The sequence below is a fragment of the Meriones unguiculatus genome, chromosome 18 (assembly GCF_030254825.1).
Source record: "Meriones unguiculatus strain TT.TT164.6M chromosome 18, Bangor_MerUng_6.1, whole genome shotgun sequence".
Taxonomy (NCBI): domain Eukaryota; kingdom Metazoa; phylum Chordata; class Mammalia; order Rodentia; family Muridae; genus Meriones; species Meriones unguiculatus.
Window position 1 is genome coordinate 11,189,146 of NC_083365.1, and position 15,772 is coordinate 11,204,917.

Below are 15,772 nucleotides of genomic sequence, written 5' to 3' on the forward strand. Positions count from 1 at the left end.
ACTCCCCTCAAGCCAATGAAGTGGGAGAGGGCGTGGCGCGAGGCTGCTGCGGCGCGGGGCTCTTCCTCGCGCTCCAGAGCCGCTCGGCTGCCGCCGCCGCCTCCGCGGTCGTTTCTGCCCGCCTAGCCGCAGGGCTCGCCCGGTAGGTGAGACGGGCCCTCCCTGCTCCGCCTAGCGCACCAGGGCCGGCTCCTGGGTCTGAAATCCTCTGCTGCGCTGGAGCTGGAGGCTCTGCCTTCTGGCCCGGGGAACTCTGCAGGAACGGGATGGGGTGGGGGATGTGGGGTCCTGGGTACAAGTGACGGTTAGCTGGCAGGGTTCAAGGGACACCTGAGGGTGGGGGCGTCTATGGGGCTGACCTCTCCTTCCCCTCCGGTCCCCACGTCTCTAAGTGACCTTGGAAGAGTAGCTTCTGAGCCTTCGGTGCTTGGGCGCGATCATGAGGAGGATGTTGATGTTGGGAGTGTCGGCTCGGGAGACTCCTGCGTCAGTCAGGCGAGCTCGGAGAGCGCAGGGCATTATCTCAGGTGGACAGAGCCGCGGCCTTGTCCTTGGTGTGGGCACGTCTGAAGCAGGTGCCGCCGCTCCTGTCCCTCGAGAAGACAATGATAGTGGGGTGGGGAGTGCCACACCCACAGCGATGGCGGTACGAAAGGACGTAGGGCTCGTGCCTCCCCAGTGTCTCGCAGAAATGGTTTGATTCAGGTTCCGGACCAGTGCTCTTGCAGGTGAACAGGGCTCGGCTGGACAGCCTGAGTCTTTCCTCTTTAATCTTGGCGGTGGGATGTGGATAGATGGGTATTGCATGAAGGAGCGCGCCAGGGGGCGGGTTGGGTGGGGGGTAGGGGGGGTGGGAGGGAGGGAGGGATATCAGGAGCAGCTTTCCCTGGGTGGCCTCTGCCTCTTGGGTGGAAAAGTCAATCTAGAGGCCAGAGGAATCCAAGCACCCTCATTTGGCTGAGGTCAACGTGGGAAGTGGATGCTGGGCGGAGGACAGCAGCACTTGTTGGTAGACAGGAGGCAGCAACACCCTTTTCGCAGGTCAACCTTTCCCTCCACTGTTTGCGAGAGCAAACACCCACACCATCCTAGCATCGTTGGCTTCAGGGAAGGGGACTTCGAAGATAGATTACAGCCGAGTTAATAGAAGATTGCCTCTACATATGACCTCAGTGTGGCCCTTCCTGTCTGAGACTTCAGTGGATGATCTTCTTTGAGCCTCAAGGGGATGCTGGGCATGAGCTTCTGCGGGGCTGAGTGACTGAGCTGTGACTGGATCCCAGGATGGGTGTAAAGGAGGAGGCAGTAGGGCGAATAGAAGGTTGTTTTCTGCTCTGGCTTAGAGAAAGGCCCCTAATAGGTTGAGAACGGTGATTGAAGAATGCTTGAGAGGGGAGACTCACACAGGACACACACACAGGACAAGTTGAAATTGGCGTTGTGTTACCTGGGAGATTGGGGGCTGCCTTTGGAAAGAGGTGGGTAATCAGGATGTAGAGAGTCACAATTCAAGAGTTCCATTTTGCCGTGGATAGGCTCTCAGCTTGGAGTTTGAGTGCTAGAATAGGGCCTGGGGTTGCAGCCAGGACTGGACAGGGGCAAGGCCTTATAAAACTGAGGACACTGGATTTTTCTGTAACCATCCAGCTGTTTACCCACATGCTAGTTCTTTGGAAAAGTGGCCTCAAAGTGACCTCCCTCTGCTGGGTTTTCTGTTACTCCAGTTTTCCCCTAGAGCACCTGTAGCCGAAGAAGCCCCAAGGCCTTAGCTGTTCAAGCTTCCCCATCCTGCAACTGTTCAGGATCTCACTTGACTTGTATGGTTTCTGTTTGTTTGTTTTGTTTTGTTTAATTAATTAAGAGATATTGTCTCCGATAGCTCAGGCCGTCCTCAAAATCACTGTGTATCCAAGGATGACTTTGACTCCTGATCCTTCTGTCTCTACTTCCCAAGTTTGCCTGCTGCCATACCCAATTTTCTCTCCTCTCACTCCTGATTTGTTGATAGCCATCTAAGGACATTGGCTTAGGTGAGGGGACTAAAGAAGAAAAGGCCCCACAGCAGCCTCCTCTGTAGTCTTCCTGGAGCCTGGCTACCCTGGGAATGGAAGGAGGGAAGGGGAGAGAGGCCCCCTTAACCTCTTAGCTAGTTTCTGAGAAACTGAGCTCCCAGAGGGCTCCTCCAAGAGTGACCGGAAGTTCTCTCTTTTGGTGCCTATCTTCCATTGAAATTGCCTTTGCTTTCAGAACCAGCTTGTTTTTGCAAACAAAAACAAAGCTCTGAGGTTGAGGGAGGAGAGTAGAGAGTGGGGTCATTTTTACAGTGTTCTGGGCACAACTGTACCAAGCCTTGGGAAGAAAAGGCGAGTGCTTACTCTATTGGAGAATAGAGTGCCTCACCAGCAAGGGCAGAATCTGAATTTGATTGCATGCTGCTCCCAGGAGAGGAGGTGGTCTGTGTGGTTTTGGTGACAATGGGAACTTGGCTAGCACAGGTATAGGCCGGAGGCATGGCAAGACTAGGGGTTGTGAGGTGGCCTAGCAGTTCCCTGTGGACAGGGCTACAGCAGGAGAGGCCCAGTGACCTCTTTTCCTGCTTCTAATGAGGAATTTGTGTGGATGGGTATAGCTCCCCAGGGGCGGTCACTGGCAGACTTTCTGTTGTGAAAAGAGGTTTGCTTTTTCCAGGCTCTTGTGGGCCCCTGCAGTTCTTAGGGTTACAGGCAGTTCCTGGGTGATGGCTCTCCTTCAAGTCCTGGCCACTGCAGGAAATGGTGGTATTGCTTTCAGCAGCTTGCTCATCTTGAGGCGGGCATGGGAGGGAACCAACTGACTGTCGTAACCCTCCAGAAAAAGAGTAAAAGGAAACCTCAGTTGGGAGCAGGTTGCCTTCCAGAGTAAGAGTTGGCTAAGAGATTAGGGTGAGAAGTTCCTGAGAATCACTGGCCCTCATCACGCCATATCTGCCCTAGTTGGGCTTCCCTTAGGATGTCATTCATTAATTCAATCAACAATTTAAACTGAATTTGTCTTCCTCTCCAGTGCTCTGATGGAGACATTTGGCAAAGCTACATACAGCCACTGCTCTTTATGATGGGAAAGATTGGAAACAAGCAATCACAGAGGGAGGGGGACACTGCTAGGCCTTTCCTGGGACTTGGAGTAGGGTGTGTGTTGCTTTCCTAAAAAGAAGAAGCTGGGCCTGGGCCTGAGCTTAGGTATAGATGGGAGTCGGGGAATTTCTGGTTGAGGGCCTGAGGAAAGGCCCTCCAGGTCAGACTGTTTTGTTAAAAGGGATCATGGGAGCCTTTGTTCACCGGCCACTGGTCATCCACATCTAGAAGTGTCTTGGGAGATGGGAGAACCTTACAGACACTGGGCTGTGGCTGTCCGATGGCTGCAGAAGCCTGTCTCAAATAGCCACTGCAAGGGAGAGGGCCAGCCGCTCTGGTCACTTGTCCCAGCCTGGAACCTACCACTTTAGGAAGCGGCTGGAATGGTAATAGGAGTCCACTCTTTCTAAGGCTAGGTTCCCTGGAGGCAAGCTGACCATAAGCAACCCTCGCCAGAGGTGAGTAGGGCCATTCCAGGGCCTGAGAACAAGTTTCTGGGAGGGTGTTGGTGGTGCCTGTTCCTGTTCTGGCTACTTCTGCCCCCCAGAGTTTGGAATCTTGGAATTCCAAGATGCATCTCTCCAGGTCTCTTTCTACCATGGCCATCCTGGGACCCAAGCTGTGAACATCCTAACCATGGTAGGGGTCTGGGTGGACTTGTCTGGCAACAGGCAGTAGGGAAGAAAGAAAGGCCAATTCTATTCCCAGGGGTCCCCCGGACTGCACAGTACTTAGGGGACCTTGAGTTCATGCCCTGGACAGTCTCAGCCACTGACTATAATGCTACCCTGTAGTTTCTCTACATTCTCTGGATTATCCAAGGTCACTCATCTCTAAACATGTCATTGTGCTTCTCTGAAAAACATGGATATATATATATATATATATAGTACAATGCCATTATCTCACTGAATAACATCAGTATTCAGACTGGCTTCAAACTTTCTATACAGCTGAGGAGGTTAGAAGGGCACCAGTCCCCGGGTTTTGAGCTGCTGTGTGGGTGCTGGGAGCTGAATGTGGGTCCTCTGTAAGAGCAACAAGTGCTCTTAGCCATTGTTCTAGCCCTTCTTAATATATTTTAATTAATTTGTGCAATGCTGTGGCAATGCCACATGATAAGCAGGCTCTGTACTACTGAGTTACATCTCCAGGTTTCTGAATATTGTGTTTTTGTCTCTGTCTCTCTCTTTCTTAGTAGTGTCTCACTGTGTAGACCAGGCTGGCCTCAGACTCACAGAGATCCACCTGCCTCTGCCTTCCAAGTACTGAGATGAAAGCCACCACATTCAGCATCCAAATGTCCACTCCCCTCCCCAGGTTTCATTTTTAATTGTATGTATGTGTCTGTGTGGGAGGCCAGCAGAGGCTTTCGGGTTCCCCGGAGTTGGAGTAACTTGATGATTGTGAGCTATCTGACATGTGTTCTAGGACTCAAACTCCGGTCCTCTGCAGGAACAGTACATTTAACCACTGAACCACCCAGCCCTTCAAATATTGTCTCTTAATAGGCAGTTAGAAACCCCTTCCACCATTTCTTGTAGCTGATGAGGTGAAGGGAGTCAGATTTCTTGTAGATTTTTCTGCTTTCTTGCTGCCTTATATGTGTGTTAATCTAACATAGGTTGGTAGATAAACCTTTTAAACTGTGTAGGCCATAAGGTCTATATCACAACTATTCAAAGTAGTTTTGCTTCAGTGCAAAAGAAGTCACAAATGACATACAAGTGAACAAGAGGGGTTGTGACCCAATGAAGCTTTATTTGCAAACAAACGGAAACAGGCTGTGGCCCAGTTCCATATCTAGAGCAGTCTCCCCACTCCCGCACCCCTGCTTGCATTTTAAAAGAAACAGGTCAGTTGTCCTGTGGCTTTTTCTGCCTTCTGATGGTCTCATTGCATGCTCACAGTTATTTAATTTGTTCCACAGTCCTGTGGTTTTGGTTAAGAAGCTGGGTGAAGAGGCTCAGTTAGGTCTTGTCTAAGCGTCTTCGTCCTCTGTCAGGAATGCTGTGACTTCGTGCAGGCTGTCTCACATCAGGAGGTGTGAATATGTTGGTTGTCCCGCAATGAGTGAGGGGAAGTGTTACATCTCCCCATTGCATTCTCGTGTCATTCTCCTTCGGATCATCGGGTCATCTCTTAGTGCCACTTACACACCTCTCATGGGTCAGTATCTTGAGTGTCCTTATCTCTGGCATTTGTATCTTTAGTCGTGCAGAATGACTTAGCATTTGGTCCTTTGTTATTGGCAGGAACTTGCCAATAAAGAGGTGGTTAACGTACAAGAAATAGGCTGAATTATTTCCCTTTAATTGCCTATCTCCATAGCAGACAGTTGAGACTCTGCTGCCCTCAGTGGTGACACATGAGGTTGGGTTTGTTTTGATTGCTTTCTACCTTTTTTTTTTTTTCCTGTAATCTCTGTGCATGTGCTGGCATTGTATCTTCCATCTGTTCCATCAGGTGCCTCAGTATTCTTTTGACATTTCAATAGGCTCCACCCTTCCCCGTCAGAGGCTTCCTAAGAATGCCTCATGGTTATTCTTTTTTATCTTGCTACCTTTATTTGTTTATTTATTTGTGTGTGTATGTATGTGTTTGTATGTGTGTGTGTGTGTGTGTGTGTGTGTGTGTATGTGTGTGTGTGTATACTTGCCCATGCACTAGCCAGGATATGGATAAAGGTCAGAGGAGAAGTGCAGGAGTTATTTCTCTTCTGCCATGTGAGTCTCCTGATGAAATTCAGGTCATCAGGCTTGGCAGCATGTGCCTTTACCTGCTGATCCATCTCACTATCTCACTGAGCCTCTTCTTATACTTACTTTTGCACTGAGGCAGCCTTTGGGCTGCTGAGCCAGGGGCCTCCATGACACAGGTTAGGGTCTAAATAGCAGGCTCACACAGGGGGACACCTCCACAGGACTCTGTATGTGGCCTTGACTTACTGCCAGAATATGAATATGATGTCTTATGGGGTTGTCTCATATTCTTGCCCACTTGCAAGCATACTGTTGACTGATCTGTATCCACTTGAACTGGGTATATGACTTGAATAATATGACTTGGGCCTGCTCTTTGAGGTCAGCAATGCCAGAAATAATAGCCTCTATCTTTCTAAGATGTCTAACCTGCCAGCCTTAGGTAGGCTGGATTTATGAGACCTATCAGTTGGCACCTTGTCAACTGATGCTAGCTGGCTGAGTCCTAAGGACAGTAGAGTATTAGTCAGGGTTGGGATGAGGGTGTGTGGTAACTACATGGGCCAGACAGATGTCCCTGTGTTGTCTGAAAGCAACAAGGGTTTTCCAGAGGGAGCCAAGCCCCCTGATCCCCACCAGCCATGGACTGATGGGTAGTCTTATTCCTCCTCTCTCAGGTTCCTGCCTCTGTCTCTGGAGCATGGCAGGCTGCTGAGTTTGAGTGGCAGTGTCACCCAGGAGCTGTGTGTCTTGCCCGGTGGCAGGGGGGGTGTCCATGGCTGCAGCCAACAGAGGTAAGTGCTATTCTTGTCTGGAAGTCTGCATGAGCTCTTGGAGCGGCCACTGGTGGATGGAGTATTGCATGTTGGGCTTTATTTCAGCCCTGAATGTGGTATGTCTCAGTGTTGCTCGGAATATGCCAGTGCTTGTGCCTGATCCAAAGGTTCACCCAAGCCCAGGCAGGAGCCCTGCTTGCTCCTCGGTTTGCTGTTCTGTGGAAGCATATGCTTTTGTGTCCCCATTTTTCAGTGTGTCTGTCCCACTGGTGGCAGTCTTAGAGGATATGTGGGGCTGGCTGAACATCAGAGAGCTGGTTCAGGGCCTCAGCATGCATCGGGAAGGTTTTAGGCAAAGCAAACCTGGTAAGATTTGAGAATCAGGTTGATGGGTGCTCACCGGGACTGTGGCTATGCATATCTTGCAGGGCTTCTGCTGAGTCTCAGAAAACCTAGGCCGATGTCAGTCCAGGCCCTCCCATTGAAATGACTCTGGATCAGATTCTTGAGAGGCCTAAGGCCTTCCTGGAGGGTCACAAGGCTGGGATCATGCCCTTGCTTTCCCATAGGCTGATTGTCCAGGCTCTTGACTCTCTCCCAGCCACTCAGTATGTCTTAATCCCTGCCCTTTCTGGCCTTAGAACTTCCAACACACCACAGTAGTAGCTAATAATCTTCAAAGACCCTCATCAAAACTAGTAAAGGAGGAAACCATGAGGGGGTGGACTGGTACGCTTCTCAGGTTCTTAACTGCTAGTGACCATTGATCTTGAGTGCCAGCTAAAGCCTCTTTTACATAGCCAGGGGGTTTTTGTTTCTGTTATTTTTTTTTTTTCCTTCTCAAAAATCTGTTTTTTAACACCTGTTTTTCCCATTGCAAGTAGACTCCCTAGAGTCCATTCTTATCACTGTGCCCCAGGTTGGTTGGAGTTATCAGGAGTCACAGGCTGGGCCTGTCTTATGTACTGACAGACCTGGAAGGGAAGGTGTCATGAGGCTGAGGAGATGGCTCAGTAGTCCTCTTGCAGAGGACTTTGGGTTGAATTTCCAGCATCCACATCAGGCAGCTCAGAGCCACCTATAAATCCAGTTCCTGTGTATCTGTTGTCTTTGTTGTTGCTGTTTTTTTTGTTTTTAATTTATTATTACTATTATTTTTTCTGAGACAGGGTTTTACTATGTGGTGCCAGCTGGTCTTGAACTCAACAGAGATTCACCTGCCTCTGTCTCCCAAGTACTGGGATTAAAAGTATGTGCCACTCTGTCTAGCAAATCCAATGCCTTCTTGCTTGACACATTGTACATATAAGTCAGACAGACACTTTCTCTCTCTCTCTCTCACATGCACACAAATGAAAATATTTAAAAAAAAATAGATGCCAGGTAGAGCTTGGCACTGTGGAGGGTCCAACTCTGCATGGCATGATGATAGGGAATGTGTCAGCCTCTTTCCCTCCAAGTGAGGGGTCCATCAGCTAGTCCCTGAATCTTTCTTACGTATATGCTGGGGAGTACACTTTTGCGAGGAAACTACACAGGTAGATGTGCATATGGGGGGTGCTCAAGCCTCAAGAGTAACAGTATCTACCTGAAAGGGGCCTGGTCAGTGTGTGCTGGGTAATGTCAAGAGCAGACTGGGCATGGGGAGGAAACAAGGAGTGGCTTCCTGATGCTGAAGGAATCCAGCAGCCCCTAGAGCCTTCTTCTTCTCTTCCTAGGCAATAAGCCCAGAGTCCGAAGTATCCGCTTTGCAGCAGGCCATGACGCAGAAGGCTCCCAGAGCCATGTCCACTTTGATGAAAAGCTACATGACTCTGTGGTCATGGTTACTCAGGAGAGTGACAACAGCTTTCTAGTCAAGGTATGTGAACACCTCCCTATCACCAACTTCACTCCTTCCTCTTCCCTGGCTTCTAGAAGCTGTCCTAGTCATCTAACAGCTGGGCTCACAGGCACATCCCTGCCTCTCCCTGAGCCTTTCTCTGTAGGATGGGAGGTAAGGAAATCACTAAGTAATTTAAACAAGGGTTATTTGACTCAAGGCTGCCGTCAGTGGCCTAGTCCACAAGGCCATAGACAAGACCATAGAAGGCCGGTTGGAGGCTGTGGTGTCTGAGCCTGGATCAGGCATGCTGTCTTGGCTTTGCGGCCATTTATCTCCTCCCTCTTTTTTTCTCACTCTGTTTCTTATACGTCTTTGTTTTGTTGGAGCATGCATGCCACGGCCACATATGGAGGTCAGAGGACAACTTGCATGAGTCTGGTCTCTCCTCCACTTTGCAGTTTCCAAGGATCAAACTCTGGTCATCAGGCTTGGCTGCAAGTCTCTACTTGCTGAGCCATCTTCCCAGCTGGCTATTCCCACCCTACAAAGTTGGTGTGAGAATGAAAGGAATTGTGGATGTGATGTCACTAATTATGGTGATGATGAGGTGTTAGTTTTTACTCTTTGCCAGGTTTGGCTCTTTGTGTTTGTATTAATTATCTGAAATGAACCGAGGGCCATGAGCCTGGTAAATATACTATTACCAAGCTGTGTCAGCCTTGCCCTGAACCGACTTAGTGGGACGCTTTTATCACTCACCCAGAAGCATGGTTCCTTTGACTGCTCGGGTACTATTAGGTTCCATGCCCACTTGGAAGGGACAGGAAGGACTTTTTTGGAGGGGCTGTGTTGTGGGGAGGGGGGATAGGTATTGAGGCCTTCAGATTGGTTAATAAGACAGGGCCTCAGAGTTGAGTAGGGGTGCTCTCTGGTGAGAGTACTGGTCTGTGGAGACCAGCCCCATGGGCTTGCTGACCTTCTCAGAGGGGTCGCAGGTTTGTTTTCATTTCTGTCCAACTCTAAAGTCTTCATCCTGTCTCCTGAAATTGATGGTTCCCAGGGAAATAAACAAAATAAAGGCACTAAACACATCTGACAGGAAGGTTAAACGTGGCCAAGTCACAGGCACTCCACCCAGAAGTGACCATGGTGACTATTTTAGTGTATTTTTCAAAGCTTTGAATCCAAAAGCTAGTATTTGTTGTTGTGTTTTTTGTTTTTTTGAGGCAGGGTTTTTCTGTGTAGCCCTGGCTGCTCCGGAACCCTTTGTGTATCCAGGCTGGCCTGAAACTCAAGAGAAATCCATCTGCCTCTGCCTTCCAAGTGCTGGGATGAAAGGCGTGCAGCACCACATCCGGCTCACATGGTGTTTGTTGCTCGCTTCTGTTTGCAAACTGTTGTCTGCCTCTAGGAAATAATTTCCAATGAGCTTTCACCTCCATCTGGTATTTGGCATATGTCATGGCTGCTTTTATGTTCTTGGGTGTTCTGGTTGTTTCCATTCCTGTTGTAAGTCAGGGTGCTGATAGACACTGTCTTATGCATCTCTGAATATTTTCCTGGTAAGTTCTGCAGGTGTCACAGCTGGGCCCCAGGTCATAGTACACAAGTATGGCCAGAAGGTCTTTAAAATTTCCTGTAACGTTATTACTGTGTGCACCATACTGCATGTATCATAGCATGCATGTGGAGGTCAGGGAACAACTTTGTGGAGTCAGTTCTCCACTCGCCCCTTTCACATTGTACTGAACTCGGGTCCACAGTCTGTATGGCAAGTTCCCTTATCCATCAAGTCATCTTAGCAGGAACTCGGGTCCACAGTCTGTATGGCAAGTTCCCTTATCCATCAAGTCATCTTAGCAGCCCCTGGAAAGCCTTTTTATTAAAGTAAGCTTTTCACATTATTTATTTACTTAATTATTATACTTACTTATTTTGAGACAGGGTTACTCTCTGTAGCCCTGGCTGTCCTTTAACTTGCTCTGTTGTTCAGTCTGGCCTTGGTTCAGAGATCTGCCTGCCCCTGCCCCCCAAGTGCTGGGATGAAAGGCGTGCACCACCACTGCCCAGCCTTTCTAAGTTTATTTATTTTGCAGTGAGGTGTGCCATAGCATACATATGGAAGTCAGAGGGCAACTTGCAAGAGTCAGTTCTCTCCTTCCACTATGTGGGTTCTGGGGAGCAGATTCAGGTTGTCAGGTCAGTGGTGAGCACCCTTTTATCTACTGTGCCAGCTCATTAGCCCTGAAAAATTTTTGAGAGCCGTTGACATGTCTTAGTGGGTAATAAAGGTACATTCCCAGCCTGACTACCTAAGTGTGGTCCCCAGAACCTACTTGGTGGAAGGATGAAGCCAACTCTTTCAAACTGTCTTCTGACTGCCACAGTACTATAGCATGTGCCAAGTCCACACCCTCAGCCCCAATAAATAAATGAAAAATTTTTTAAAAATGTGGGGTTTTTTTTTGTTTTGTTTTTTGAGACAGGGTCTCATGTACTCCAAGCTATCCTTGAACTGGCTGTGTAGCCAAGGATGACCTTGGACTTCTGATCCTCTGCCCCCGCCTCCAAAGTGCTGGGATTGCAGGTATGCCCCACATGCCCAATTTGATTTGGTGCTTGGGATCAAGCCCAGGGCCATGCATGCTAGACAGGCACTCTACCAGCTGCGCTGTATCCCTAGCTCTTTGTTTTGAGAGCGTAGCCAGGTTGGCCTAAAGTCAGTGTATAGCTCAGACTGCTCTTAAACTTGTGGCAGTCCTACTGCCTTGGCCTTCTTACTGCCAAGGTGTGAGCTGCCATCTCAGAGAGCTTTCAAAACACCACTCTTCACAGCAGCATTTCAGCTTGTGACCCTTCACACCAAAAAGTTCCCAAGGCATCTGTCCCAGAGGGACAGCACTGGTTTGCCTGGCAGTATGTCTGGACAACAGAAATTGCTTGGGCCATGAGCAGAGGTCACCGCTCATTTGGCAGCTTTAAGTATGCAGGTAGGCAGGCATCCATTACCATGTGTCAGAAGACAGGATCGCAGGGTCAGTGGTCAATATTCAGCTTGTGGCCTGCTGGGGACTCCCACAGCTGGTTTACTGTGGGGTTTTGTTTGGTTCTTGGGATCACAACCAGGGTTTCACAAATGTTGAGTACATAGTGTACCACTGAGCCATTCCCCAAACCCTAGTGTCCATTTCTCTAGTTCTTTCTCCCATCCCATGCTGTCAAAACACCAGTGTCCCTGAGTGGGCTGCTCGATCTGGACAGGTGCTGTGCGTCAGGCTGCCCCTCCCTGCCAGTGGCTGGTTTCTTACTGTGTACCACAAAGGACAGGAGTGACCAAGAGGGCTATAGTTGGCCATGTGACCTCTAGGCAGTAACTTACTGACTTGTATATCCTTATCTATAAAACTGACCACTGAGGCCTGAGGGGCCTCTAAGACAGATGCATGGGATGGTGCTGGCCTTAAGGGAATTGTTAGAAGGCCTGTGCCACAGAGCTAGGACTGTAGAACGGTGGAGAGTTGGAATCCCAGGGAAGCAGATGCCGGGGCCCGCCAGGAGCATGGCAGTGTACCTTGATGCCCTAGGAGAAGCAGCGGTGACAGTGCCTCTCTTCCCCCCTTTTGCTGCAGGCTGGCTTCCTGAAGATCCAGCACAGGTATGAGATTACCTTCACTCTGCCTCCAGTGCGCAGGCTGAGCAAGGATGTCCGGGAGGCCCCTGTCCATAGCTTGCACCTCAAGCTTCTCAGCGTCACACCCATCCCTGAAGGTAGGTCCCTTACTGGGCTGCTAAAGGCCTGCCCACACCCAGGAGGGCCTGCTGTTAGTGGGAGTGACCTTTCCCTAGCTAGGGTGAAAAGGCAGCTCAGCCAAAGGGAGAGGCATGGTACCTCCTTGAGCTTCCTGTGTGGGAATATGGCAGTTTTAGCCCCTAGGCCTCCATTTTTTGGACTTCAGGTTTGCAACTTCTCACCTAATGGCACTCTTAATGGAGAGGTCCCAGAGACAGGAGCGCTGAGGAACCATCTTCGAGCCTCCAGCCTTCTCTCTCAGGAGCTGTAGGAGCTTTTGATTGGCTACTGCCCAGAACCCACAAGTTCTAGCTCTTGGGTTCTAGGCTGCTTCTCCACCTGGCTTCTGGTCCTGTCCCACTCCTCGCTCCCAGCCTGGCGGAGACTACAGTGAATGTTTCAGGGTACAGTGCTGACCTCACCTTCAATTCCATGTCTCCACTACTACTTCCTAAGTGCTTGCCCTTCAAAGAACAGAGAAAGCCCTTTCATCTCACCATCCATCTGCTCAGAGCCTGCTCTGCCAGCCTTTTCTTGATTCCATCACCTTCTTCCTGCTTTCCTGTGTGGCACCATTTCTTAGAAGGATGAATTGCACCCTGTCTTCTACCTTTAGAGCCATGCTAGGTCCTCAGGCCAGAGGTACACTGATCTTAGTTGAAAGGATGGGAAGTTTTGTAAGTCCTGTACCAGCTCTGTGGGGGCTCTGGAGGGACCATCTGGGCTTCTTTCTGGAAGAGGCTCAGCCAGAGTTCCTGTGTAGGGGACTGTGAGTCCTGGAGACAGTCTAGAGGAGGTACTGATTGCCTATCCATTCCTGTCCTCCAGCAGGTTACAGCATCAAGTGTGAGTACTCAGCACACAGAGAAGGCGTCCTCAAAGAGGAGATGCTGTTGGCCTGCGAGGGTGACACAGGCACCTGTGTGCGTGTGATGGTGCAGGCGCGGGTCATGGGTGAGTGAGAGTAGGGCAGGTCTGGCTGGAGGAGGGGGACATGAGACCGGCTTCAAGAGATTCTTGAAGCTGGCGGGGTCTTCCCCTAAATCCCCAGCTAATGCCAGGGAGAAGTCCCGTGTGATAAACTTTGTTTGGTGCCAGGACACTAACTTCTGGTGCTGCCTTGCAGACCGGCACCACGGTACACCCATGCTGCTGGACGGTGTCAAGTGCGTGGGCGCCGAGCTGGAGTACGACTCGGAACACAGCGACTGGCACGGCTTCGACTGAGGCCTGGGGCCTGCCTGCCTGCCTGCCTGAGCCTTAAACCCACCTGCTCCCCGACATGCTGCGTGATGGTGTGGCTTCCTCACCTCTCCCCGGTGGGCACGGCAGGGCTCCACCTTGCTCGTGCCTCCTACTTTTGCCTTTGTTCCTGCCACCACCCTGCCTCTCCCAGTCTCCTCTCCCACTTCCTCCTCTCCCATGTGCCTGAGTCTCCTGACTGAAGAAATGGGTTGAGCCCCAAGGAGGCTATCTGAGAGGAGGGACCTGGGGTGGGATTTACCTCTTCCACCCCAAGCCATAGGGGCTCTAGCTAGGAATTGGGAGAGGACAGAGTGGCTCTGTTTCTGTGAGACTGATGCCCCATTGCTGCTGCTATTGTCTCTCACCTTCTCCATCTCTGCTGCCCCTCCATCTTCCTTCCCCACTGCTGTTGATGTGGTGAGGAGGTACAGTTCCTAGCTCCTACCCCTCAGGTCTGTGGTACTTGGTTTTTAAATGACTGGTTGGGATAGAGACCTCAATAAATAAAAATTCCAGTAGATAATCAGAGGTCAGTGGGGGCTTTGTGTTCTCTGGGTTTGGTGGACCACCTTCTCCTTCACAGATGGGCCAACTCATCGGGAGGGAGGGGAACTGCGAGGCGCTGCAGCACCCGCGCCCTGAGGGCATGGAGGCCTTTTAGGCCTGGGACTGCTTGCTTAAACTGAGTGGGAGGTGCCGAGGACATTGAGCACTCTTCAGGGGCTCCAAGTCCCTTTCAACTGTGCGGCTGAAAACCGCTTCCCTTCTCTCTAGTACTTGTGCCTCATATACTGTTCCCACTTACGGGGTCCCCGCTCTGGCTGTTCTATTCTTCACCTCACATGCTTTATGTTCACCCTAGGAAGTTCTCAGGGAAAGCTGTCCTGTGCCATGGTTGGTAGGAAGTGCCTTGATTGCTTCACACTAGGAGAAACTGAGGCCCATGGTTTATCAGATACTGATATGTGGCAGAGCTGTGACACCCCTACCCTTCACTACAGTGAACTCTGCCCTGTGGCTGGTCTGGGGGCAGATGTCATTTATAGCCTTCCTGTGGGTCTTTTGTCTACCTCTCCTCCAAATTACCTTCTGTGACAATGTACTCTCCTCACCTGTCAGCAGCTGCTCTGCCATTAACAGTCACACATCTAGGAAGGCTCTATCACATCTGTCCCTCTAGCATGGGCTCAAACCCCAACCCTGCATGAGATTGATCTCTGACTTGCTGTGGCTTGAGCTCAGCAGTTTGTGGACTTAAACATTGAGGCCCAGGTTCTGCACCTCCCGCGGCTCCGCAGCTCTGCTGACCCTTCCCCTCAACTCTCAAGTTCAGGCCAGTGTTTGGTCCTCTGTTGCAGTCTGTCTTCATGGTCACACACTTGCCAAGCCAGGCTCACTTAGCAAACTTCTTATAGCACCTCGCCTCTTGGGGTAAGGCAACCTTTTAGTGTTCCGCTCAGCAGATCAAGGCACAACCCCAAAGCGAGTCTCCATGCGTCCTCACCACATTTCCCTCAGGGTAGGGAGAAAGGGGCTCTGCTGTGAAAACCAGCATGTTCTGTGTCCCCGCCGAAGGGTGCGTCCTCAGTTGGAAAGAAAGTCGATGGCTGCCCGCACAGAGCGATTGGTGCTGACATCCACAGCAGTGACCTTGATCTCGGTATCGCCGAACTGCATGGCAGCACGGATCTCGCGGCGGCTGGGGGACGTGCCTGCGTTTTCCGGGCAGCCTTCAGGCTCGAGCTCCAGGCTGAGAGCCCCACACTTGCGAACACCAGGGTCAGTGATGAAGCGCGCGTCCTCGGCAGCGCAGCAGTACAGGTTGATGAGCACACGCCGCTGGCCGGGCCGGGCAGGACAGTAGCTGCGCCGCACCTCCTCTCCCAGGGCTACCGACTGCTCCGCGGCCACGAAGCGCTCGAAGACGTCTGTGCACCAGCGGCGCCCATCGCGAACCAGCAATTTCTCCGGAGGGTGGTGGCCGGGCACAAAACGGTTGAGCACGCCCACGCCGTACGTGAGAGGGGAGCGGCGCACCCGCACCACGCCCGGTGCCTGGCCGAAGAGCACTGCTCCTTTGAGGATGGTGAGGCCCACGTCGTGAGGGACCACGACGCGCAGGCCCCGGGAGCCCAGCGCTGCCTGCACCGCGTGCTGTAGCACCGCGGACTCCGCAAAGCCTCCCACCAGGAAGAGCAACTTTACGCCCTGTACCTCAGGCTTGGCGAGCAGCATCTCTGCAGAGCAGGGACAGGTTTGGGAAGACAGGGAGAGACAGTCACTAAGGGCCACCATTTCACTCTCTAAGTGACACTTCTGCT

General features: G+C 51.1%; 2 protein-coding genes across 3 annotated transcripts in view; one reads left to right on the plus strand and one right to left on the minus strand.

Annotated features, from left to right (window-relative positions):
- On the plus strand, positions 1-13,979 carry Adissp (adipose secreted signaling protein). Of its 2 annotated transcripts, none has more exons than XM_021655143.2 (6): positions 1-142; positions 6,493-6,609; positions 8,310-8,452; positions 12,046-12,184; positions 13,035-13,160; positions 13,333-13,979. In XM_021655143.2, exons 2-6 carry the CDS (start codon positions 6,591-6,593, stop codon positions 13,431-13,433), a joined length of 528 nt encoding a protein of 175 aa, XP_021510818.1. In that variant the 5' UTR covers positions 1-142; positions 6,493-6,590; the 3' UTR covers positions 13,434-13,979. The 2 variants fall into 2 exon arrangements, with proteins under 2 accessions (XP_021510818.1, XP_021510819.1); XM_021655144.2 differs by having other exon boundaries at positions 13,038-13,160.
- Positions 10,273-15,772, minus strand: part of Hspa12b (heat shock protein family A (Hsp70) member 12B) — a 21,529-nt gene continuing 16,029 nt past the window's right edge. The window contains exon 13 of the mRNA XM_021655142.2: positions 10,273-15,688. Within this exon, the coding sequence (XP_021510817.1) occupies positions 15,036-15,688 (653 nt within the window). The 3' untranslated portion in view covers positions 10,273-15,035. The remainder of the gene's footprint in view (positions 15,689-15,772) is intronic.

Bases quoted from the DNA above. Each gene is read 5' to 3' on its own strand.
- Adissp (XM_021655143.2), top strand. The intron at 8,453-12,045 runs GTATGTGAACAC...CTTTTGCTGCAG, and splicing joins ACAACAGCTTTCTAGTCAAG to GCTGGCTTCCTGAAGATCCA. The intron at 12,185-13,034 runs GTAGGTCCCTTA...CCTGTCCTCCAG, and splicing joins CGTCACACCCATCCCTGAAG to CAGGTTACAGCATCAAGTGT.